General features: G+C 42.7%; 3 protein-coding genes across 5 annotated transcripts; 1 reads left to right on the forward strand and 2 right to left on the reverse strand.

Annotated features, from left to right (window-relative positions):
- The first annotated feature begins 764 nt into the window (after positions 1-764).
- Positions 765-3,525, forward strand: c8h17orf67 (chromosome 8 C17orf67 homolog). The gene is made up of 4 exons (XM_088303307.1): positions 765-1,059; positions 1,897-1,997; positions 2,603-2,733; positions 3,318-3,525. Exons 1-3 carry the CDS (start codon positions 1,005-1,007, stop codon positions 2,717-2,719), a joined length of 273 nt encoding a protein of 90 aa, XP_088159433.1. The 5' UTR covers positions 765-1,004; the 3' UTR covers positions 2,720-2,733; positions 3,318-3,525.
- A 617-nt stretch (positions 3,526-4,142) lies between these two features.
- cbx8b (chromobox homolog 8b) lies at positions 4,143-7,289 on the reverse strand. 3 transcript variants are annotated; one of them, XM_088302675.1, is made up of 5 exons: positions 7,091-7,289; positions 6,932-6,975; positions 6,639-6,704; positions 6,467-6,560; positions 4,143-5,583 (listed from the first exon to the last, which is right to left on the reverse strand). In XM_088302675.1, exons 1-5 carry the CDS (start codon positions 7,157-7,159, stop codon positions 4,765-4,767), a joined length of 1,092 nt encoding a protein of 363 aa, XP_088158801.1. In that variant the 5' UTR covers positions 7,160-7,289; the 3' UTR covers positions 4,143-4,764. The 3 variants fall into 3 exon arrangements, with proteins under 3 accessions (XP_088158801.1, XP_088158799.1, XP_088158800.1); XM_088302673.1 differs by having other exon boundaries at positions 6,467-6,533; positions 7,091-7,257; XM_088302674.1 differs by having other exon boundaries at positions 6,467-6,704.
- Positions 7,290-10,472: 3,183 nt separating this feature from the next.
- Positions 10,473-16,207, reverse strand: LOC148332741 (E3 SUMO-protein ligase CBX4-like). The gene is made up of 5 exons (XM_088303757.1): positions 15,994-16,207; positions 15,821-15,864; positions 15,407-15,472; positions 13,882-13,948; positions 10,473-12,918 (listed from the first exon to the last, which is right to left on the reverse strand). Exons 1-5 carry the CDS (start codon positions 16,060-16,062, stop codon positions 11,497-11,499), a joined length of 1,668 nt encoding a protein of 555 aa, XP_088159883.1. The 5' UTR covers positions 16,063-16,207; the 3' UTR covers positions 10,473-11,496.
- Positions 16,208-26,770: the final 10,563 nt, after the last annotated feature.

The following is a 26,770-nucleotide window of genomic DNA, read 5'->3' on the forward strand; positions in this document are numbered from 1 at the left end:
TACCCTTCGCAATGCCCGTGGAACCCCGTTGTGCCTCTGTAACATTGCAACACAATACAATACAACTTTATTTATATAGCGCATTCCGCAACAACTGGAGCTGTAACAAAGCACTTTACATATGGTGTAATATAAATTACCAGTAAATTAGTCCACAACTTGAAAGACAAACAGTACACGGAGAAACATGAGCCAAAGAGTATTCACGTCGACGGTGACAGATGCGACAAAGCATGATTTAGAATTTGACGTTTTTGTCAACACGAATAATTTTTGGGCACATGCTTTGTATTGTGATAGTGAGTTTTTAAGGGAACTAACTTGTGCACTCAGTAGATAGTCCCTTTATGACGTCCACAACATTCACATGTATGTGCAGATTTGTCACATCCGATATGGCGGTCACATTGACGTATTGTAGCAAACTGACAACTCGCTCAATAGGCCAGTTGTACATAGTAGGCTGTATGTCTATGGTGTTAACCACGAAGGGCGAAAATAGCAGTCAGGGTCTCAGAAACCCATTTAAGACACGCGATGTCCACAGATACAATGTAGTAAATAGATAATGAACGTCGGAAAGCAACAGAATCCATTGTAATCAAATCGGTTCAAACGAACTGAGAGAAATAGAATTTCGATGTTTTCGAGATAAACACAACAGTTTTGAGCTAACGTTTTACCAAACGTAAATCAATGTCTACACTGCCATCTAGTGGATAAAGAGCCACATTCAACAAACACCACACATTCCATCTGTTGTTTACGACTCATCCATCCACTGTCACTTTATTTGCAATGCAGAATTTTAATCTTCTAGATTCATATTGACATTTTAAATGTTTCGTTAACAACGTTACTGGATTATTTTGTATGTCAGTAACTTGATCTTTTGTGGGTGGCACAGCGGAGGAGGAGGAGATTTTCCCCCTGCACTCCTTTTGGACTTCAAGTCCAGACCCCTTAAGCAGAAAAGGTTTGAGCTGGAAAAAAAGGCATTGAAGATGAAGAAACTGCTGGTGTTTCTACTTTGCCTGGTCATTTTGACCACCCACACAGGTAGGAACCGCCAGAAAATGATACCCGAAAACTGAAATGACATCATGTTGTCTGTGCAATTACGTGAGTGAAACGTTTTTGATTAACATACATATATTCTCTTTACGGTCCATCCAGACCACGTGATTTACAGAACACATTCCTTACGACAGTATTAATTGTTTTGCAGCCACTTTATTTACATACCGTTAATGTCTTTATAACTCCGCCTTGTCGTAATTTGCACCGCAATACATGTCTAAATTTATTTATATTTGTAGCAAGCTCGGGTTTGTGTTTCTCATTTTCTCGAAAAGTGCACATATCTGTCTTCGCAACGTGTTAGCGTTTTGCCACGTTGCTGCGAGCGCAGCAGCACAGATCTGACAGTGTGTTGACACGCACAGAGAGCTGCCTTCATTTTCACAGCAACTGAGAGCAAACGAGTCCTCCCAGCCGGATGGTTCTGCACGGGTCTGACTCCCTGGGGAGTGAAGAGAATGAATGGGCACTTTGTTACCTTTCAGCAAATAGCCGCTTCCCAAAAGAAGCCTGGTTAGAGAGAGCGATTGTTGGGAAGGGGGGGGGGTGGTCGGGGGTTCGGAGTGTTGTAGGGGAAAGTGTCAGTGATGTGTTATGCAGAGCGACTCCCTTGGGGCTGATGCTGAGGAGACTTGCAAAACAACCTTAAAATTACCAATGGTAGTGCAATTTTTCACCATGGCCTTGGAAAATAAAACGTTACAGCACTGAGCACACACCCCATGCGTTTGCAATAAGAATTGTCTGCGTGTGTTTTATCTTCAACACAGTGTGTAAATCATTTTTTCTTTTTATTTTACTGCGCTTCTTCTCCAGATGCCAACCCCATCATCAAGGAGAGCTTTGCCAAGCAGCTCCTGCGGAGCAAGAGACAGGAGAGGCTAAGGAAAGCAGGCCACCCCGATGAGCCCATGAGGGTGAGCGTCATTTAGAGGACGTCAACAAGCTCATATTATTGACCTGAGGGACTCTCGCTTCCAGTATGCTCTGCAAAAAAAAAACTTTAGAAATTATCCGGAAGATCCCCGTCTCCCAAACTGTGTGGCTGAGACATTTTTTATGCAAATTTGTGCGTTTTGGGAAAGTCCATGTATAGAATAACAAACATACGCCTTTATCAATTCAATAAGATCCAGAAGTACATTTGGGTGGTGACGTAATCATGATGTTTCCCTTACAGGTCGGCACAATTCAATTCATCATCATGAAGCCATTTATCACGTGATTCAAATGCATACTTTCGGCTTTAATTTGAAAACTATTAACAACATTCAAAAGCAAATAAAAGAAAACAAAAAGTTGCTTACAAAAAATAAAATAAAAAATATCTTGACAAGTTGACAACATTTAAACAGATTAAAAGGAAACTTAAAAAAATACAAGTTAATAAATCAAAATAGGTCACAAAAATATATCTAAAAAAATAATAATAATGTCATCCCCACCAAATGAAAGGAGACATTTTCCCAGGTTTTTATTTCACTCTGACGTCATCTTTTTTTCCCCCATCTGTCCACATCAGGAGCACATGCTTCACATGCAGGCTCTGGACCAGAGAGCACAGGAGACCAACATGGAGCACTGGCTCAACCCTCACTGCTACCCACGCTGTGACAGGAACTATGGATACCCTGTTTGATGATGAGCACAAAGGTCGCCAAGAGTCTGCACCCCCCCCCGTGTCATATAACGCAAATACACAAAAAAGGAAAAAAAACGTGCCATAAAGGAGTATATACATTAACTAAGGTGTGACAAAGTCACAAGAAGACAAAAATGTTAAAGGCGGCTCCCTCTACGGTATTTCCAACATGAACAGTTTCCCTAATGGTGGTTTATAGAAATATGAAATGGTAATTTTCTTCTTTCTTTGTGAGTCACCGCCGCTCAAAATATTTGCGATAGGAAGCAAAACATGAAAATCTTTGAGATGTGTTTTTGAGTCAGCTGAAATGCTCATCACTCAAATTAAAAGTAACCCACATAAATAAACATGACAGCCACAAGGCCGTGAATTCACAGAGGAATGAGGAGCTACTATAAAAATATTTTTTTCCACATTCTGGACATTCCCTGAAAAGTCCTTACATTTCGGACTAAAGCAAAATTAATTAGACCGTGTGAGACCAAAATTAAATTATAAATAATTAGGGAATGCCCCACTACTAAAAAAACATACATTGAATTTTGACTAAGCAGGATGATTTGCTGATATTTGAATTGACATTTATCCGCAGAAAAAGGCAACGTCATCACGATCAAACGGATGGGAAAATGGAAAGACCTCCTCAAACGGATCCGTCAATGCAAGCGAATGGAGAGTGAATTTGTATAATCATGCATGCTCGTTTGTTAGAATATATGTATTTCCAGTTAGTATCGTATCTGGTAACACGGTCAAATAATTGTTTTTTGTGGAATGAGTGAATAAAAACATATAACAATCACGAGTGGATAATTGGTTCGACCATGAATTTTAAAAACGTTGCGCTTTCGAAACGTTTTGTTTTCTATTTTTCGTATGGAATATCTTCATGAACACTAAAAAATATATATATTTACCGTGTGTCGATCATTTTCTAAGCGTAACGCACAACCAGTGAGGGGTGAAATTGGCCTCAAAGGCCGCAGTAAAGGTGCGCGAAAATGCGGTCGCGTCACGTGCACGTGCTAAAATCCACTCTTCAAAGAGCGGCCCGTGCTCCGCGAATATGAATTTGTGTCCGCTCAATTCTTAAGTATGCTTATTTATTCACTCTAACGTGTCGCGGATTTTGCCGGAAAAGAAAATCATCAACAGTTTTACGAGTTTAACTTGTACAGATGCTTTTAGACTAAAAACAAAACCTGCAGTGAAAGAAAAAAAGGCCCGATTGGAATTGATTTTCTAGTATGTGGCCTTCTGCTATAGTGGCTCGTATATTGCTTATTCACATTCACAGGATTTCTTATATTTTCTAATTGTTTTCTCACAAATACGAGAGCGGCCTCGAGGCTTTCACATCAGGCGATGACGTCATAGACGATCGCGCTCCTCCGTTTTGCAATTTAGGACACACGGGAAGGTTCAAAAGGTTTATTAAACAAAAGCTTGACACCAAATATTATCTTACCACTTCAAAGCTCGCTGATCTTCATTACTAGAATAAAATATGCTGTTAATGTATTTTTTTTTTTTTAGAATAGCAGTGATGCCTGTTCACAACCCGAGGATGAGCTTACATTTCGAAATGAAGAACAATTGAAACAAAGTTGGACTTTGGACAGAAACAAACAGATTAATACTTTTCAACACAAAGTGCTTAAGAACAGTTTCACAACAACTCCAATAAATGGAGACCTTTGTCAAATCATTTTAAATTACAGCGAAATATTTCAACCCAAAGAGTACATTTATTAATAACAACAACAACAAAAAAAAAACAATTCGGACTATCTCCCAGCATAAAATATGTGTGGAGGGCAAAACAATACATTCTATCTTGTTATATTTTGTTATTAGCCAAATGTACATTTTTTTTACAAAAGAAACATGCATGTAACCAGTGCATAATGGAAAGAAGACTTCATTTCATTTTGGTCAGTGTGGCCAACAGTTTGCTCGACTTTGTGCGCACGTGATCACACAACTTTCTCTTCCACGGCCTTTTGTTCTGCACGACCCGGGGTTGTGTTGTGCCCACATCATCTCTTGTCTTTAAAAAAGCCTTTTGACGTGCTGCTCTCCTTGATGGTGACGGTCAGGAAGTTGGCTGTCACATCCGTCACCAGGACCTTTTCCACGCTGCACAGAGACGGCCGCCACGTCACCTCGTCCAAGTCGACGTCGAGTCGGGTCGGGGACGGCTTGTCCAAAAAGTAAGGCTTTTCCGTGGGCAGGAGCTGGCTCGGGCGACTCTGGTGCTTGGTGTGGTCTGAGTTGTTCTTAGTCCTGTGTGTGTCCCTGTGTGAGTGCAGGTCGCTGCGTGCGTAAAGCTGCCGGTAAGATCCCCCAGCTGTCGTTGAGCGGTTTTGTGAGTGATGATGATGATGACGATGATGATGATGATGGCGATGACGGTGGGGGTGCCGATGATGTTTATGGCCGTGACCGTGGTTCTCGGGGTGCCGGTGATGGGAAACTTTGAGCAGTCTCATGTCTTCGCCACTCTGCAGCTTCAGCAGTTTTTGAGGGCTGTGGCTCGCCAGTTCATCTGCTCCTCTCTGGTCAGGCTCGGAGGCTGCAGAGATGCTGTCCTGGAAACGGAGCTTCGGCTTCGGCCCTCTCTTTTTGGGGATATGCCCCAGCGCTTCGGGGTTGGCTTGTTGCTCGTGTGCCAAATCTGGTGGTCTGACAAATACGCTTTCTCCTCGGTTAACAGTGCTGGGTGGGAAAATTGTGGGAACGACAGCTCTCAGGCCTTCTCTGGCCCTCTGGGTGGCAACAGGCTCTGGTGCAGGGTAGCTCAAGCGCATCCCTCGCATTGCCTCGTTGCGAAACTCATATGATTTGGTGGCTTGGGCCTATTGGAAAATTAGACGAATTAGAGGGAATTCACACAATAATACACACATTACTAGATTTTTATGGCTCAACTTTAGTCACTGTTTCCAACATTTGGTCACAATTTCAAGACTTTCCATTTCGTGATACTCTAAATGTATCTTTTTCAGAGTTTTATTAATGTGGAGGAACTCATTTTAAAAGACTTCATTTGCTGCACAGGGAACCACGGTTCAAGAGTGTAATAAACGTGTGACACTGCTATAAAATGGACAATTACAGGACCAAGTTCCTTCCTGGACCTTGTATTCACCTCTGAACTTCCGCTGACCCTGTTTAACAACACTCTTGTCATGACACATTCTGCCATTTAGATCGAGATAAACTTGAGGCTGGTTAGCTATTTTTAAGGTTAAAAAATACTTATGATTGTGAAAAGTAGTTTATGACACTGAAGCATTTGATTGTGGGGCCTTTTAAAAATGTTGTTGTTATTACCAGGTTCTAACAATTTATTAGTTGGTGGGCCAATGAACAATAAATGTGAGCTATCAGGTATGCAGGAAATAATCCAATTTCACCTGATGGGTCTCCAAATTATTATTTAGTACAAATGACAAATAATACAACTTTGCACTTTTATCCATGGCAGCGTCACAGAGTGAACAATGAATTACTTTTCCAATTTCCCACGTGATCAGCATAGCCAACGTTATTTAAGACACACTTTTGTGACATTTTTGTTTGGTGACGTGTAAAATGGTTCGACTGGCTCAAGAAAGGTTGAAAAAACAACGCGTTCCAAGAGAACACGCTCATTTGAATACACAAATACGATGCTGACAATTCCGATGCGCATGCGGCTAACGTGAAACGAAAAACAAAAACGTTGCCTATTCTTACCTTGAGAAGAAATTTCTTGGGTTTCGGTCCTCTCTTTTTGGGCCCGAAGAGTTCCCTTTCGCGCTCCCTGTTCGGAACACAGCAAAGCGAGACGCTTCTTTCAAGTGTCAGCCGATCAAAGTGCACATGACGACATGCTCGGTTCGGCTTGCCCACGTAACGTCGAACGTACCTCTGCTCGAAAGCCGCAAACAGACGAGAGTCCAGAATATTTTCCTCCGGTTCCCATGTGCTGTATCTGTAAGAGAAGGTGGAGTGGGTTATTTAACGACATCAAAATGACGATTCGTTTGGATTGAGGAAGCGAGTGTTCGGGCAGGACACGGCGTGGCGGGTTTGGTTGTCGCGTTAGCCCGGCGAGCTCCGTTCCCAACGTCGAGCTTTAATCATGCTAGCCGCCGACAGCTAATGACAGCTACTCGGGCATTGTCACAAACAGAACACATAGCAGCGAGGGAGACTTACTTAGGAGACCAGCCCTTCCATTTCACAAGGTACTCGAGCCGACCCTGCATGCCGTCAGAAACACAACAGGCGTGACTTAGCTTGCAGGGCAACACTCGTACTACAAAAGCAGCATTTTTTTTCTTGCTGCCCAATTGTCGAGGTGAAGCTGCTACGTACCTTCCTTATCCTGCGTTTGATGATCGACTCGGCGGCGAACACCCTCTCCCCGACGGCAGACAGCTCCATGTTGACTCCAGTGCGACCTACCGTTAGCTTGCTAGCGTTAGCGAGGCAGACGTTTTTTTTTCTCTCTCCAGTCCCCCTCTGCCACTCTGAATTCCCGACAGACCATAATACTATCGAGCAGAGAAAGGACGTCACCGCATTTTTTATGCCGTTGCTAAGGAACCGCAGTCGGTGGACCCGCTACGACGACGCCCATTGGCCCAGCCGTTGCTAAGTGATCGGGTTGCTAAGTGAAGGGAGGAGCTTAGTATGTCGGGGGGAGCGCTACTTGCCACTACTTCACCTTATTACTTCAAATACAATTGCAAAATGTGATTTATATTAATTATTATTCAGTTAAAATTCTTTCACGTTTTCCACCAGGTCGCCAATATGAAGTTATTAGCCCCAAGCGCATAAAAATATATTTTAGGCACAAAGCATCGAGAGAACGCGTACATATGCACCGTACAATGACCTGCACCGAAGGCGTTCTATTCTATTCTATTCTGTATGAAACGTATATATTCGTTCATCCCGTCCTATGTAAAATATCGTTTGTTTTTGGGAGACAACAGGAATTCCGTTTTCCTTTCAAATATTTGACTTAATTGTCCGGATTTTATATATATATATATATATATATATATATATATATATATATATATATATATCTCAAGTTGATTAAATTAAAATGTGTCCTCAAAGTGTGGGTTGTTTGAATGGTAAATTTAAAAAACGGTGTTAATAGACGGCCATATGTTTCTTCTGTACAATGATGACGCGAATGTCACATCGGTAATTTTAAACCATGCTCACAAATGTCAAGTCGGTTTTTATTTGTTGGTATACTGAGATTACCTAATAACCGAAAAAGCAAATGAATAGCGACTTTATTCATCGTTGCTCCTTGTTTGTTGTGGCAAATCATTACCGGAACTGAGTGCAACATATAAAACATTACTGGATATTAATACGGCAAAAAAAAACAGTCGTTTTATTCAAGCCTTATTAAAGCAACGCCTCCATTGAAGCCGCTCTCAATTGGCTCAAAGAAAATTATTGACAAACAAACGGTGGTAATAACAGTAACAACGGCATATAATAATAATAATAATAATAATGAATTATATATGATAATAAAATATTATCATTATGCTTATTGATTTGTAAAAGAAACAAATAATCATAGGCTTACGAATAATTTGATTAACCGCGCGACCTTAATACAGAAAAAATGGAATCGATTGGATGGGTCGGTAGATGGATGCCAATACTTGATTTATTTTGGAGTTGTCGTTGTCGTTATCGTTTATAAGGGATAAATTATGTAGATTGTTTATGAGAAGGGGGCACACATGAGATATATAGGACAACATTCTTCAACATGTTTCCAAAGATTAGATGACTCTCTTTGAACTATAAATAGCCAATGTAAAAATGACTTCATATCCGAATTTTTTACATGAAAATTGCGTTAGTGTTTTTTTAAAATACAAGTTTTCATATTTTGTCGTTTTGGGCTCATATTTATAAACAAATATTTGAAACTGTGCTGGTTTAAAATACGTTATTCATTTATTCATCAAATTATCCGACAACTTTAGGTAAACCCTGTTCACGATGAAAACATTCTGCAAACCATGTTTACCGGGGCGCTTTTTTTATTGTTTGATATCATTAGATACAGGATAAGACATCTTAGTCAGAAAGTACCACGGCAAAATTTCCGCGTAATTATTTCTAGTTGTGCATTGCTGGTATATTTTTTCAAGCTCCTTGAGCAAGGATAAGAAAGTCTGACGCAGCTCGGGTTGGACACGATTGGTCAATAAAAAAAAAAGAAGGATTTCTGCAGTTTGAACATAATTTCAGAGATCACTTCTATGCAAGATGTGGAATTATATCACACATGTATATTCATTTTCTGCGCTTTATCCAGACAGGTAATGCGATATATCTGGATTTAATTTTCTTTAACGCAATGGACACAAATTAGGCGCATAAAATTGATTCCATGTTTGCAAATCATTAAGTGCAATTGAAAGATAAAAGCAACATGCATATGAACAACCGCACTAATTTCACAACACCGTAACGGCGCCAAATATATCACAGGCCGTTAGCTCGACGCACATCGCCCTGTGAGCAGGCTGCTGCAGGCCACTAGGCCGAAATTTACACACAGCACTCCCTCAAGTCACTTGAGTCCCATTTGCCAGCGCACAAGGCCCGGAAGGAATAATAAACAGTGGCGTGAAAGGTGCCCCTTTTCTCTGTTCACCTGCGTTCTAAAAGGGACTTTAAAGCTCATTGTAAATATCTATTGCAGACATCGAAATAATCTCTTAATTTTCCCATGACCAGATTGTCACATGCATATATTGTAGCAATCGCAGTGAATTTGTGAGGATATCTCACAAAGACATGGAACCATACGGGAGCAATTATTTACCTGCAGGATTCTTATATTATGCATCGGTATTCTGAAAGAACATTTTTATATTCATCGAATTTTGCGTTAAAGCGGTGATCGTTTAAAGGGTGCAGCAGAGCATTTGCGCTGTGCTCCATGTGCATGATTTGCATTCCGCACACACGACGTGACACATAAACACACACCCCCAAAAAACCGCGTCGTATTTCCGCGCCACGCTTGCAAAAGAGCAGCTTGGACTGCACTCCCAGTGAGGTGTGGACTTCTCATCTGTTGCGCTCCAAAAACCTGACATTCTGATACTGCGCAGTTGCCGCAGCCATTTTCTCCTGTTGTGTAGCTGCGCACATCCGCGCGCGCGAAGAACACACTCGGTTCGAGTGACGTACGTGCTCAGGTTCCGGAAACGGTCCGTTATACACACGGCGTTTTGGCAGACAGATCACGCCAGTTGCATGCACCGAAATCCAACAATGGTGGGCAGTACCCGATGTTTTATTTATTTTTTTCTGTCTTCACGCAAAAAGAGGACGTTGCTTTGCTCAGTACTGCTCCGCTTGAAAGCGCCCTTCAGTTTTAGGGCGGAATAGCAACGAGGTAAAATGAAGGCAATAGAAAACTGATGCCGCCACCTTCCTGGAAAATACACCATGGCATTCTCCACATGGCAGCAGTTTGATCCGATACCTGCCTTGGTCTTTGATGCTAAGCACTAGACAATGATGCGATCGTTTTCACAAAATAAATTAACACAATAACCCCGCCCCCCCCCAACACCACCAGTGTGTGCATATTTTTTAAGCAAAATACACACAAAAAAACATGAAAAATAAATAATAAACGAGTGCTCATCATTAGTGGGGGGGGCGGTCAATATACAAAGCAATGAAAACCAACTTTAATTGCAAATAATTTTATTATTGCAAAACTATTTCGGAAGCATTCACTTAGTCTGGACACACACACATACAAAAAAAACATGAAAGTGCATCACTGCACCCTCTGGATACAAATCACGTGTTGGAATAGTTATTCTTGTTAAAACAATTGAGAGGCATACATCATCGGACGACAGACACGAGAGGACCTCTCTGTAGATGCTCGTACAATCATTTGAGATGACCACAGTGTTCCCAAAGTTATTCGATAAGGGTTTGAGATGTGCTTCGGAAACACATGCGAAAGCAGCTGCGCAGATGTGTGGCCCACACAGGGTCCAATGATCGACGTCCCAGCTGGTGGTACGAATCGGATGGACTACGCAGCTCAACTAAGCACATACCATTTGTGATTGTGATATCATTCCCACGGCGGTGCTGCAAATCAGACATTAAATAAATGCTTGCACTGACTAAACCAGTGTCCGAGGCACAGGATCCAACAACACAAGCCGGGACAAATGAACACGAAAGCAACATTGATAAAACTTTCATTTGACGCTCTCGCCGCCTGAAAAAAAACCCAAATGACGCTAATTGACAAAGGTGCTTTCCTTATTAGTTTTAAACAAGTATCTGTTCACACTTTTTTTTTTGCTAACACACACACACACACACACATACATACAGTGTATTTTACCTTGTTTCAATATAAATTTCTTTCGTACAAACATTTCTATAAAGCCTATATTCTGAACAGGAGTTTGAATGGAGCGAGCGAAAACTATTAAAAAAAAACATTAACAAGAATGTAAGTGCATTTTCAGTTAGTTCTAACATTCTTTTATTTGCTCTCTCAACTAAGTTGGAAATGACAAAGTCACAACGAATGACATGTCATGCAGGAAATAAGCAAACAACGCAAAGAATCCAAATGCTTTTTCCTTTCTGAGCTATACAAAATGATATAAAAAAAAAAAAGATTTGTTTGCACAAATCCTCTGAAAATACAAATATATCTTCTGCACATTTTTTTTTTACAGTTACACTGTAACGTATTCCTTGAAGGTGACCGTGAGGCAGTTTGTCGTAATGTCTGTGATGACGATATTCCCAAGGAATGGCTGGAAAGAAGGAAACGATGTCTCCACTTTAGCCTTTTCCCGCTCACCAACTGTCGACGGATCAACCGCGTCCGCACGCTCAATGTTTTGCGTTTCAGCCCGGGGCTGACTTTCAGTTTGCTCGTTCACTGACGAGTGTGTCTGCGTTCCATCCCGTGTGCGCAGTTCCGGCCGGCTCACAGCGGAAGCAGCGACTCGAGGCCTGGACTTTACAATGCTCAAGTCAATCGGCTCGTCTTGATCATGCTCAGCGAAGTCACAGTTGTGCAATGAAAAGGGAACCCGGAGGCCATTTTGGTCAGTGCTGATGCTTTGGGTGGGTGAGGCGACCGCGTGGTGGGAGGTGAAAAACTTCTTGTGACTCCCGTGCTCCTCACGGTCGACGTCAGAAAGGCGTCGCTTGAATCCTCGAAATTCGTCTCGGGTTGTTTTTTTGTCCGCCAAGGCGGGAACTCGAGTGTCCGGGTTAGGCTTGGTTGTCAATTGTAAAGGCTGATCGGCGGGAAGCAGACGCTGACCTTTGACCTCAACATGGTTCTCGTGTTCCGTCACAGTCAGTTCCGTTTGGGCGGACTGTTGGTTTTCTTTGGCGCAATCTCCCGTCAATCCCGAGACGGCTTTGGGTCTCTTTGCAAATCCGTTCACGAGGCCGAGATGTTGGACCAGCTTCATTTTCTCCAGGTGGCTTCCTGGATTGTCCGCTCCGGGCGAAAACATCTCTGCCGCCGGGGATTCCCCATTTGTAACGTTTGCCTCCTCCATTCCATTTTCCATGTATTTGCTCATGACAATAACAATCCGTCCGTTCTTATTTTTGTTTTTCACAATTTTCAGTTTACCGCCACTGACGCCATTATGCTGCGCTGAGGCCCGGTCTTTCGGCTTTTCCTTCTCGACTTCTTTGTGGCCGTTGAGGTCCGCCGGGAGTTTTTTCAACTCCATGGTGATGTCTTTCACTTTGGTGAGGACGCCTGAAGTCTTGTCCCGGAACCATTTTTGCTGCAGCACAGGGGGGAGATTGTAGCCCTTGATGGGCAGCTCCGGCGCGTCGACCTCTCTGGGCTTGGCAAAAACCGACTCATGCACCTGCAGGCCCGGCTGGTAGTGGTGGTGCTTCTTGCCGTTGAGCTGATAGTAGAACTTGGCGCCGCTGGCATGCTGCTCAGTCTCACGATCTCGGCCCGTGGGCTGGAACGGATGATGCTTCTTGCTGTTCAGCTGGTACTGCGGGCTCTGGGGACGCAGCATTGGAACGGAAGCGGTGTTGTGACAGCTGTCTTCTTGCAGGGACGACTCATGAAGGCCGGCAAGTATACTGGATCTCCGGGCGAAAGAAGGCACCTGTACAAGTACGAGCGCATTAAAGAAAAGCATTTGTGTTGACGTAGCACATCACTCACAACATCGATGAGAACATACTTGGGGAAAATCGAAATGTACTTTTTGACGTTTATATCCGTCAATGGTAGCGAATGAATTAATTTTGAAAAAATGCCCTGTCGGCGAATTTGCCTCACGAGTCGTGCTGAGAGCCTGCACTTAACCGATACCGTCGGGGAATTCTTTCCTTTCATAGGCAGCGTCTGCGTTCACTCGGCCCTCCCGGCCATTCACGAGCACCTCGAGTGACATTTGTTTCAAGTGTTTCCTGTGGCAGTGACCCCAGCTCCGAGGAATGCCACCGGCATGCTTTGTGACCTGTCATTGACTTTCGCACGTGTTGCCGCTGACACCTTCCTGAGAGGGATAGAAGCAGTCCTGAGTGGGGCCCCTGACCTTTGGGGCGAGTCAAGGATGCCAAAAATGTGCCAGTCACATTCTCGGCGCTACAGCTACTGTAGTTAGGTCATTTTGTTCTTAGCACAGTGAGGTGACTGGGGAGAGTTCCATTGCCAAATTGACACAGCGAGACAAAAAAATATTGATATAATTGACAAGGAAGAAGGCATTATTATTTTTGAGGTATGTTCCAAATTAATTTGCCGAGTCAATAAATTGAACTTTTGGCGGTTACAGTCTGCTTGCATTAAGGCCAACGGTGTCAGCTGAGGCGGTAATTAGTACCTACTTTGCAAGGATTTTCTTTTTTCCAAGTTGAAATTTTTAGGAATTATTTAACCTTAGTGGAGCTCTGCACTGTGAGTGACATTTTAGTTGATTTTGGAAATCATAAGGAAGAGTTCCGTAACGTGAATGAAAGTTTCTCTTCATCCCCGAAGAAGCAAAGTAAATTCAAACAAGGTGGGCATCCCCATGTCACAAATTCAACAAGATCAAATTCTAGTGTGTGTCGTCATTCCTTACCTGAACCAGAAGGTGCTTGGCCTTCGGTCCTCTCTTGCGATAGCCCATCAGCTGCTCTTGACGTTCCCTGCGAGACAAACAGCAGGTTGTGATGGAAGCTAAATGGCACGGAGCAAAGTTGCTGTCACATGGCAACGCAATGTACAATAAATTCACCAGACGTGAGCCCAACCGGAGCTCCTCGTCTGCCAACCCGGCAGTCGAACGAGCCTCGTCCTCCCAAAAGAACGCGCCGCTGGTTTTGTGCACGTCTCCAAGCACGAAAGCGTACAGGCCCTTGTTGACCCCCCCACCCCTCACTCGCCGTACGCTTCTCTCCACAGCAGTAACTCAATACTGCAGACAGAAGTGATGTCAGTCCCCTCCCCCATCCTCCTCCCTCACATCTAATTACAGTGACGACTCAGTGTATTTTCATAGCCTAGCATTCGGACAATTTGGCTCCCCGGAGAGACATGCAATTAGTTTCAATAAAATCTCTCCTTTAGCGAGAGAGTGAGAGAGAGAGAGAAAGAGGGCGGTAATTGCTAAAACAGACGGGAGAGTGATGTCCATGTTAACGTGTGACCTGCGCCTGAAAGGTTGCAGTGTGCGAAAGAACACACAAGCTTTGAGAAAGGCCAGTGACAGGTTAACACAATACGCGTCTCAAATATTCAGTTCCACGTTTAGGAGGTGCCTCCGTCACTTAACGGACTTTTTAGCAGAACCACAGAAGACCCTCTGCTCATTTAGAGCACAGGATCATGTGATTTATGCCTCCGCTTGAGTTCAGTGGGAAACAAAAAGGTCATTCCGATGTGCACTTACAACAAGTTGGGAACAGACGAAGACGAAGGCGCGTAGACTAAAGTCTCCTTCGTCCTCCCAAATTGGTGTTTTTAATCACGACATACGAAAGCATAGCATGATTTGTTCAGCGCTAACTAACTCTGGTGGAACAAAAACCAAGTGCGATACCACAATCTTGTGACATTACTTTGAAAATGTGCTAGGAATAAAACACCGTAATGGTACAAAATAAATGTGATGGTAAATGTCGTCATCCGGGTTCTGTGGATGTTGTCACAGGTGAACGTGATGACTGGAGGTCGGGACACAAGCGGCGCTCAAGCATGATAACCTGATGCTGACATGCAAAGGAAGATCATGTGACAAAAGGTCGCTTGATTCTCCACTTTGCTCTGAACCCTAACCCCGATTTGACACTCCAATGACGCCATTTTTAATCCTAATCCAGTTTTTACGATGGTGTTGAAAAGTTGACACATGAGGCGAACAGTTCATCGTCAACGTTGGATTTTCTCGGATGTTTGTCGAGGCCACAAAGTTTATGCTAAAAACACAAAACATGTCGACGATTGAAAGATGTGAAGTATTGTGTTGACAACAGGAAAAGTAGGGACACATGAGTCTAAAACGTGTTTCGTCTTGCTAATGCGTGCTGAATAAGGGTTTTGACACCAGTAAGGCTGGTTTGGCCAACTCTTAAAAAAAACAAACAAAAAAAACCCAAAAAACTTACCTGTCTTCAAAAGCATCAAGTAGCCTTGGGTCTAGAATGTTCTCTTCCGGTTCCCATGTATTGTACCTGTTTGGAGAGGAGATCATTAGTGGACAGACACAACACACCTTATAACTCGCAGAAAAAAAAGAAAAATGTATTTTAAAAAAATGGAAAGGCTCGTGGATGCATCTATAATTAACCACCACGAACTTTGAAGGGCCTACAACGAAAGTTCAAAACGGAGCAGTTTTAAAGTCTTTCATTGGGGCATTGTGGATTGCACGCATTGTAAACTCGCACCCATCCTTTGAGGCCATCGTGCAAAGTTCCCAAAGTGACTCCAAGCAACCACCCGTGATGCCACCGCAATCGTTTGTGTTCCAATTGTGATCGTTGCAGTAATCATTGCTGACGTTTTTGGGGGTCACTTACTTTGGGGACCATCCACGCCACTTGACCAGATACTCAAACCTTCCCTGCGAATGGACAGAAATGCATCATAAAGCAGCGACAGAAACACGCTCATCGTAAAAACATCACGTGTTGTCGGAACATTGAAACGAGTCGGAGTGAAGAGGGGAAAGCTTCATTTCCATGTGACTAACCTTCCGGCTGCGCTTCTTCTCGATGCTCTCCACCGCAAAGACGTGCTCCCCCGCGGCGGGAAGCTCCATTTTCACATTCAAGTGCAGCCTTTCGTGTTGTTGTTGTTTTTCTCCCCCGCTTTGTCTTCTTTCGGCTTCCGGCACCAAATTAAAAAAAAAGAGCACAAAAACAATCTTTCGCTCCCCTCGCTTTCCTATCGGACAGTCACTCGCTGCAGCAGCGGAAGGCTGGAAGCTGCTGCCAGAAAACACGACAGTATGCAAATAGCCCATTCGGTGACGTCAGAAGAAAGGGGGCGGGCTAACTTGGATGCTGATTTCACGGACGGTTGGACTATTTGAACTCTTGAGGGAGGAACATTCGGAAGACTAAGAATTGAAAAAAAAAAAGACATTTACACAAATTGTGCACTTGCTGTTTGCAGATATCCTATCATTGTTTCATTTCAAAATACATTTTTCTAAATTTGCCACACTACAGTGAGTATTGTGAACAGCCCTGAAAAGTTAGAATTGAAAACAAAATAAATTGCTTTATTCTGACGTCACGCGACAGTGGCGACTCCCATTGAGACACAGACTGTCAATATCAAACAAAATAAATATTCATGTATTTTGTAATAATTCTTCTAATAGATTTATTGAACAACTTCACGGAACACAACATGATTTGGACTGACTACGTGAAGATATGCCACTATCTGGCTGCATGAAGATATTTGGTGAGATGTATGAAATGCTTATAAATTTGTTTTCTGATCCATCTATTATCCGAGCCACTTATCCTCATTCCAAAAATTATTTCTTGCAGCTTTGCAATGTCATTGATGTATATTGTGTCTTTTCTATTTATATAAAAGGTTCAAAGTTGAATTTTTATTTGATTTAAAACTTTTGAAGGGTGTGGCAGCATCTTCTGTCTTTACAAAAAAACACTAATGCAAACAAAGGTGTTGGAATTCTTATACAAAGGGGAGGCGACTCATGACGTGGAACACTTGCAAAACTTAGCCCCGTATAAACTACTATATATATATATATATATATGTCAGAATTTGTCATGGACGAAGCCCAAACACATAAAAGCAGGAGTGCAGGTTGGACTGAACAAAATAATTTATTAACAAAAACACTAGCAGACATTCTGCGAAAAACTCAAACTCAAAACTCAAGGCAACAAAGAAACACAGCAAAACAAAACCACAGCCCAGAATAACTGGCAAATACAACATTGACAATGACCCAACCGAGGCTGGACAAAGTCAAGGCCCTAAATACAAATGAACTGACGAGACAATGACGAACACCTGGACAAGACTGAAGTGGCTGAGGGAGCTGATTGGAAGACACAAAGGACCTGGAAGATAAGCACAGGCGGACACTTTGAACTAACGAGACACACACAGAAACCCAAACTGAAAAGAGGCGGGGTTTTATTATTTTGCTTCCGGGTTTGGAAAAAAATCCACCAAAATAATACACACATATTTCATTAGAAATTAGATCACTTTTCTAATCATATATATGCCAATCGTTAACAGTGGAAAACTTAAAATAGCATGACACTGACCCTTTAATTAAAAACATTAAACAAAAAGTGGTTGTGTTTTTCTGAAACGAGAGAATGACATTTCAATTCTTTTCACCTGGAAAATTGGTGTCGCATATGAGTAAATTGAGTTAGCAGCTGAGACAAAAACAATTCTGTTTTTCTGGAAATGAAGCCATAGCTACGGTCAAACTGTCCATTTATCGCAGAGCAGCAGTCGCAAGGTTTTGAAAAATACGAGCTGTGGTGAGACATTGAACGCATCAAGACATTTCCCCGGGTCTCTAAGTGTGGAGATGCAGCGGAAGGGTGCCATGAATAGATGAAGTTGCATATATGCAGCATTTTTGTTTTCCTCTCCATCTCTATGCTTGAGTCCGATCATGCAAAACAAATGTGGACGACGAGCACGCATTTAAATTAGATTTAAATGTACAACACTGGTAGCCATGGCTCATATAATGCTTTACCTGCGATAAAAGAATCGCGATGATTAACTTTAACTGCGAGGAATATAAAACAGCTTCGGGGATGATTATAGTTTGCCTTGAATCGTTTAAGATCATTGTGGGGGCGGGTCGTTGTTGTGTGCCCATGACAATGAAGAGTCAAGGTCACACGCGGGGATGACATTTCTCTTGGCACCGTGTCGCGCCAATTTTCTGGTGGATTTTCCTCGTGTTGCGTGAAATGTAGGTCAGGATCCAGCAGGTTATTTCCGACCGAGGCGGAGTGACACGCGTGCACCATCGGGGATGTTTACTGAAATTCACAAATGCTCTTTAAAGTAATTATTTCCATCACGGTGGGACAATAAACAACAAGATCCCCAAAGGCCCGAATATGAATTGCTTCATGCAGAGGCACTCAATAAAATTCAGCAGCCGAGGGGTTAAAGTGGAAGCTATGCCCGCAGGGTGCCATGCTCGGCCTATTGCAGCGAGGCACGTCCGACTCGCTACTGTCTTTCCTTATACGGGAAAGGGCGAAGCTTAACGTTCGATGTCGTGATGGCCGACCTTTGCACTTGAACCATCGAAACATGACTCAGTGGATGTCTTGCCTCCAACATCCACCGACTGTCCGGCGCGCGCGCGCCCGAGAATCCGCGCGCACTACACGTACACACTCCGTTTCCTTTGCATTAACGGCAGGTTTTCATTTACTGAACTTTTATCTAAGGATGAGGATGTGTTTGTGCGCGTGCGTGTGCGCGCACGCGTGTGTGGTGCTGCGCTTTTATCGGTCGAGCATTTGCAGTCACCTCTACTATATCACGTCATGCGTCACCGTGGGAGGCCGCGTCGTTTTTGGGAGTAATTCATGTTGAGAATGGATCGTTGAAGTTTTCATGATGAGCAAAACACGCCCAGACCCCCACCCCCCTCAAAACAAAAGTTAACATCAATTCAATGTAAAGGGAATTTATGGAATTTTACTTACCATAAAATGAAATTCTTCCTTGTCTGATCCGATCAGGTGGTGAGAATGTGCCCGTACCGGTGATGTTGGCGCTCTTGATGAAGAGATTGCACAGTCACCAAAACTTGAACCCAAAGTTTTTTGAGTGCACGTTTGCTTCTGATATCACGCATGAAGACATTCTTTCACACTCCAACCATAAGCAAATAAGCTCAATCTCCAACACTTTGCTGTGAACAGATCTCTTATATGCTAAAAATTGTTGCGATACAGTGTTAAGTCATCATTAACGATGAATGAAATGTCAGAAGGTGTTTAATTCAACCCACTATCCTTTCTGTTGATTTGCACAAAGTCGTAAAAGATTGCTCGGAAATTAATTCATCATCTATGCAAGACTATGCTGCTGATGGGAACTACTGCCAATTAAATTATTATTTGTCTACGTGAACAGGAAAAAAAATAAATGTGTTTATGTGATTAATAAACAATTTTACCATTGCAAACCTTCACCAATATATTAAAGAATGTTAAATGAATCCCTCCTAACATTGTGTAATATGTGTCGTTAGTGACTACATTTTGATCACTGCAGCTCCATCTCTAATAAAAGAATGTTTTGTTTACGGCTTTACTCTTTATAAAGCAATAAAGCATGTAATTGCTTTGCAATCCCCCCCCCCCCCATATTTCATCATCATTCAAGGAGGAAATGAAGGCAAAACGTGATGCTTATCAGTAGGAGCAGTGATGAGGAGAGCATCTGCCGAATAATGGGTGAAACTTCAAACAAGCCGCAGGTTGTAAATCAGATTTTTTTTTGTGGCACATCAATATTGACAGGGCAGAGAGGACGAGGAGCAGGTGCAGGGAACTATTTCAGATGACATTTCCAGCAAGAAAGAAATCGGTCCACAGCGAAGTTGATCAATAGACAGCAGTCGAAAAAAACAGGAAGGGGAACGACGAGGTCATGAGGAACAGTTTGCATGTTTATATATATATATATATATTAGGGCAGTCAAAATTAAAGCGTAAACTCAAGATTTCTTTTTTTATTTCACGCGATTAGACATTTTAACCCAATTAATTACGGAATTTTTTTAGATTAATTAGTTAAAAAAAATTGCTTGACAGCACTAATATATATACATATATATATATATATATATAATTTTTTTTTTCATGCATTCAACAGATGCAGCTGATTTTTACTCATTATTGGTACAAATTGTGGAAAACCTGATCCAGCCTCTTATCAATCCACGTCAGCGGTTGGGATGAGTGTTTTTTGTTCGTGCGTCAGAGGCAGGTAGCCGTGTTGACGATGCGAGCTGTGACCTCAACACTTGGCTGACTCACATGCAGAGACCGGCACTTAATGGAGTCTCGCGCTCGCTGACGTGATTGAGGTACGCACGCACACGCACACGCACGTTTCACATGACGTGTTCCATTGGGTGACTCACTGACAATCAGCTGTGCCATATGTGTACACACACTTTGATTTGAGATTTTATGCTTGTCATTTACCAACCCCCCCATCACATTTGAACTCATTTACTGCCATTGAAGGCTAAAGACGTCAAAGGTCCATTTTTTTGAATGAGTTAAGATGAAGCCGACCACACCAAAACTGTTTTTTTTTTGTTTTTTTTTAACAATTTGAATGCAGTGCAATTATTTGGCAGCCACATAAAACAAATTCTGTATCGACGATGTGAGAATGTGCTTGGCGTACAGTATAAGAGATTGTCTTGTTGGCTTTAAAGTAGACAAACATCAGCTTTGAGGTCATCCAACAATATAAATATTTGCCAGCACTTACTAAAATAGAATCAGATCATTTGCACAAATACAAACATGGGTGAGAAACGGTGAGGGCAAGGTCTTACATCCTTTTTGTTTGTTTTTTTTGTTTAATACACGACAACAGACAGAGAAAATCAAGGCGTGTGAGATGCACGAGCAAGAATGAAGGACTTGAGAGCAACAAGAATGAGAGATAAAATGATGAATGCGTTTAAAATATTTTTAAAACTATTTTCTCCCGGGCTATTTGGACCAAATATACATACTTAGACTGAAAAGTTTGAGTATTTGTGCCAGAAAAAATGATAATAATAAGAACAAAAAAAGCCAAAAGCCAAAGTGTGGTGGAAGACTCAGGAAAAACTAAACTAAAAAAAAAAAAAACTCCAGCAAGTAATTTCTGGGAAATTAGACTGCAGTATCCAAAAGTGCGACTTTACCCGGCCTCATTGAACAAAAGAGTTTTGCTTTTGGTAAAACGAAACAAAAACTTAACCCATTCCTGCCATTGTTGTAAAACTGAAGTTGACCCGGTAATAAACGGCATTTTATCATCCGCTTTATGACTGTGAGACGCAATTCCACATGGAAGCAAGAAAACAATTTACTACACTTTCACACCGAACTGTCAAAGAATGGAAGAAGGATTAAAAAAAAAAAAAAACAGAAACAGCACGTGGAAATTAATTCCCGTGCCTTCTGTGGTGATTGAGTGCAAACTAAGTGGAATATAAGTTCGCAAGATATTCGTTCTTTTTATTAACTGCCCTCGTCATGAATTTTTATCCGATTTTCGAATGTCGGCCCAATGTTTAATTTGGTGAAAGCCAATCTCGTCGATTAATTCAGCTATCGGTGAATTGGCTGATTTCAAAGCGCAGCAGGCGTACTGTATATATAACCACAGTGTGTGTACGAAGCCCAACGGCACACACACACACAAAAAAAAAGCGTTCGTGTATGACGCCGCCACGGGAGCGGCTGAGGTTTATTTAAACATCATCAGCTGGCAAATTTACCTTATTACGGTCTTATTAGTCTCCTTCTTACTAATCGTCTCTTTCTTCTTCTTTCTTTTTCTCCACGAACGTGCTCAACGCAAGTAAGTACACATAGTTGGTCTTATAGGGATGGTGGTATTGCCCCTCCCCAGCCCCCCCTCACCCCCCCACTCCAGTATTCCTCACATGCTCGTAGATTTCTCAAAGCTTTACTCGAATGAAGACCACTGATGATCATTGTGGTGTTGAATCAAGACAACTTAGCTATGCACATCTGCATGCATGCTTGGGGATAAAAGGGCGACGTCTCGAGCGGGGGCGGAGCGCATCTTCCATCCCGCAAGGAACAGAACAGGTGCATCCGATTGAATCTTTTAGAAAGCGAAAAGGGCAAAGGTGTCAAGTAAGGCGTGCATTTCACTAAATGCAAGGACTGTGTGTAATCATGAGGCGTAAATGTGAAGATAGCCCCACAGCCTCACGGCCGCGGCCGAGCAGGACTTGCGGCATCCATTTCACATGCGGACGACAGCGGTAGAAGGAAGCAGGGAGACACGGTGTGGGTGGATTTTGGTTGACGGAGAAAGGGAGGAGGATTAGCAGTAAATGCTGATTAGCTGACAGCTTAACGACACGCTGTGTTTTCCTTCACGTCATGAGCACATGACCCGGGGGCTGATTGGGAGGAAATGGAATGATAGTTTCATGTTGGAGAGGGGGAGAGCAGGACGGCGCGAGATGAGGATTAATATTCACTTCACATCAAATCCAACATGTCGCCCAGAATAATTAGTGGGTGTTGTCAGTTTTTTTTTTTTTTTGGGGGGGGGGGGTTACAAATAATGCACTTTATATTTAGTTTGGTATTTTCATTGTACAGTCCACTAAATGGTCTAAGACTCACACGTGTTTAATTTATTCCATCATAGAGAAAAGATTACCGTATTTTCCGGACTATAAGCCGTTACTTTTTTCCTAGATTTTGACGCATGCGGCTAACACAACGGTGCGGCTTTTATGTGGATTTTTTTTTCACCACTAGGGGCGCTCTACAGTTCAGAAAATACGATAAATAAATCCCAAAATTTTTTTCTGTTTTAATTAGCAAAGTTGTTGCTGTGTTAAAAGGCACTCTTTTAACGATCTCTTTCTGTACATTTATGTGCATTCACAGTACAAAATTGTTCTGGACATGCAGTAAATAATTTTTTTTCAACATTGAAAACTGCGGCTTTTGTTCTGGTGAAATATATATATATATATATATATATAATTTTTTCCCCAAAAGGAGTTGCTGCGGCTTATATGCTAGTGCGCCTTATAGTCCGATATATTATTCTGATTATTTTGGCTCGAACACTCAGCGGTGAGTACGATTCAGTGCATCCAAAAGGGTCTGTTTCGATAAGGTTGCTTTTCGCCCCAAGACGAATGTGATTGTGGGATGGCGCTGAATGTCGTGCTTGCGGATGAATGGCAGTGGCCGCTCCGCGTTTTCTGGCTCATTGCCTCGAAACGACTCCGCCAGTGTCACTGTCAACAAGGAGACGGAGCATTTTCATCTTCTTCCTTCCTGTTCCTTCGCTTTGCTCCTGTGTGCTGCAGCTCCGTCTTTCCCCCTCTCCTCAGCCTCCGTAAGCCTGCCAGGCCTTCTTTTCCATGTGTCTCACTCTCCTTTCTCAGAGCAGTGGAGCCCCACCCCAACCCCCCCCATGCCATTGCTTCCCCGGAGCTTCTGGAGTGGGGGATGGGAGAGACGGGCGATGGTGGTGAAGGGGAGGGAGGGGGGGGGGTGGAGGAGTAGGCAGGAATGGAGAGATAGTCTGCCAGGCTTGCTGGGAGGCGGCGGCGGAATTCTGCAGGTTGCCACGGTGAGCGCGTCGATATCACATCGAGTCACTTAGCTGGCAAAATGAACAACCCTTTTCTCTGCCCTTCGTCTGCTGCTCGGTGGAGATGGATTGGGAGTGTTTGTGTGCACCCCCACGCACGCCCAGGCTACTGTTTCCGTGCTTCTTTTAGCATCACACAATCCTGCTTAGAATAGAATAAGGTTGGGCAGCAATTGAAGTCGGAGGTGACAACCTTTGCAGCCCGCTTGAGAGAATTTTTCCAAATCATGATTTCTGATTAATGAACGGAATGCATTTGAAGGATTTAGGCTGTCATTTTCTATTTGTTTATTTGCATGCTGGGTGTTTGACTTTTTTAAATGACTAATGACGCCCCTGGGTCAGGTATTGAAATGATTCTTGCACAGGACTGGACGTGAAGATGCAACAACGTGCCAAATGTGGAGGAATTTGATTGGTGTTGGGCAACTCCGTCACGCCAACAATCTACTTAGGTCTTATGTCTGTACTGAATGCTTTTTTTTTTAATCTTCCCGTTATTTGTGGAAAACACATCCTGTATTTTTATCAGCATTTTTTTTTCCACGCAAATGTTTTTCCATGGCCATCAATTATCTGCATGTTTTTGCGATCGGCGGTTCGTCCACCACAAATGGTGGGGATCCACGGTACATTTAATTGCCGGTTTCTCAAACGGGCATCTGTGATCAACCGATCGGGACGTGACAATTCAACTGCCTGAACTCCGCGTTTGCTCATCGGTCCAACAGTCCTGCCCAAGTCAAAGGGACGAAGTGGGCGTCTTTTGTGGTCACGGCCGGCAACCTTTTAAAACATTTGGCTTCCCGTGGCGAATAGGCGAACGTCTTTTTTGGAGATTGCACAACCTTTGAAATCGTGTCCCTTAACCTTCGATTTTCACTCCGAGACAAAATGCCTTTTTGCTTCTTCGTCATTTGCATCATCATCATATTTTATTAATACGCGATTTTTAAGCCCTTTGTCTGTCACGGGGAGCGTCTATGCTAAATATGCAAGCGGTACCGCATGCGTGACAGCGAGAGGGAGCCTATCTGCTAATGTCATGCAAATTACAAGCTGCAGGAAGAAGGCCATTGATTGGCGCACCTTGCACTGTTGCTGAGCTCCCCTCAACAGTGTCCTGTGGGGGAGCAAATATGCTTATTGGGAGTTCATTTTCATTTTTCAAGAGGTTGTTATATGCTGTGAGGAAGCAAGCCTTTGGGGGGGGGGCGAGGCAGAGAAGTGACTCTGTCAACTGAGGTCAGTATCGTTAATTCGTTTCGAGACGTCTTAAATGGATAAAAAAAAAATAATAAAGAAAAATGAAAGCAAAAGTGGATAATGTGAATATGAAACATATGGACAATCCACATCTGTCCAAAAACAGAGTCAGCTTTATTCCTCGGTGCAACTGGAGTCACATGTTCACTCACTTTGAATGACCGTGATAACACAAACGGACTCATACACAAAGTAAACGGCGGCGGAAGGAAGAAGTCTCTTGAGTCACGTTGATCACAAAACAGTAAATTTCATAGAGTACATTTTGCTTTCAAAAATATATATATATTATGTCATGGTAACCAGAGCACAATTTCAGAGTAAAATATTTTGCGTACAATTTGCTCTGAGAATTTAGGCTGCATATTTTACTCTGTTGGTTTACTGGGAACAAATGTTTTTTTTTTACAGTGAAGTAATGTACAATGTCTTTGTCATGAAAATAAAAAAATGATAATTTTATGGCCCCCTTCTGCAATATGGCCCAAAAAAAATATTGATAAATCGCTAAAATAGTTTTATTGTAACCACTATTTTTTTTTTGTTAAGCTCAAAAAAGGCGAAAAAACATGAACAAAAGTAGGACACTACTCTCAATAAGTACATCAACTACACAGTAAATTTTGTAGAGTACATTTTATAATTAAAAAAATAAATAAATAAAAAAAGGGTTGGGATAGCCTCCCTCGTTACGACTGAAACCTTCCGGTCAATTCTGGCACTAGCTTGGGGTCCGATTCTTCTCTTTTTAGGATTCCAAATGACATTTTTAACCCCAAAATAACCACTCCAGACAACAGATACGACTGTCTTGCAGCAAATCTAAAGATGCTACAAGGAGCACATTTTAAAATAGCGCCTCATTTACGTTATTTTCGGAACCACTATTGACAAAAAAAAAATCCTGACGCGTCGGGTCCATTCTTCAGAAGTCAATATTTAAGCTTCTCAACACGATTTTGGCTTTTCTTCTCCAGCATGGCTGCCCGATGCACAAAGAAAATGTTTGGATGGGCCCACTGCGCTCGGACCGTAAAACTCAATCTTATTGACCAACTGCAAAGTGGAGCAAGCGGCAAGATGCTGTCCTCTTGTAAACGTCACAATCAGCGCAGGAACGACGCCTCAGCTCTGCCGCTATGAATCACCTTCCCTCATCGCTCTCTGGATTCAACTTGACCTTTTCCTCCTCTTGGAAACGTCCACTCACAACCCGGAGCCTTTTTGATACGTGGGAACATTTTCTCGGACCAGACACCTCGCGCCCTTGGTAACACCTCCGACAAGACGACAGGCTCGAGAGGAGAGGGGGGGTCCGAGAGAGTGAGAGGACGGGAAAAAAAAAAGCAGATTGCGGAAAAGGAAAGATACGCGGAACGTGAAGGAATTGTTGCGCAATATCATATGAGATGATGTTACGGAAAAGGTGTTTTTCGATTCCAAAACGTACATATTTCCCCTCCACACACATTTTTTGGGCCTTTTTACCCTGTTCATGTGCTTAAACATTCCTTTTTTTTCATTCTTGGTCCGACTCCCTCCCATTTGCTCACAATTGGCCATGAGGAAGCGGAAAGGGCTTGAGCGACGGAGGGAGAAAGTACCGTCTAGCATTAGATCTTTTTAAACACACATTAGAGTGAGAGACGGTGAGAAGAATTTGATTAGATTCAGAGGGAGCTTTTCAAATTACACTTGAATTTCATTGTGAGTGAAAGAGCTGCAGACAGATAAGAGCGCTGGGGGTGAAGGAGGGAGATTTGGAGCATTAAGACGAAATTAGCAGGAGTGGGCCTGAGAGAAATTAGATTTCATTCAGAGGCTGAGCAGGGGGG

Source organism: Idiotropiscis lumnitzeri, chromosome 8 (assembly GCF_059441095.1).
Source record: "Idiotropiscis lumnitzeri isolate Australia: NSW breed Sydney's pygmy pipehorse chromosome 8, RoL_Ilum_1.0, whole genome shotgun sequence".
NCBI classification, from domain to species: domain Eukaryota; kingdom Metazoa; phylum Chordata; class Actinopteri; order Syngnathiformes; family Syngnathidae; genus Idiotropiscis; species Idiotropiscis lumnitzeri.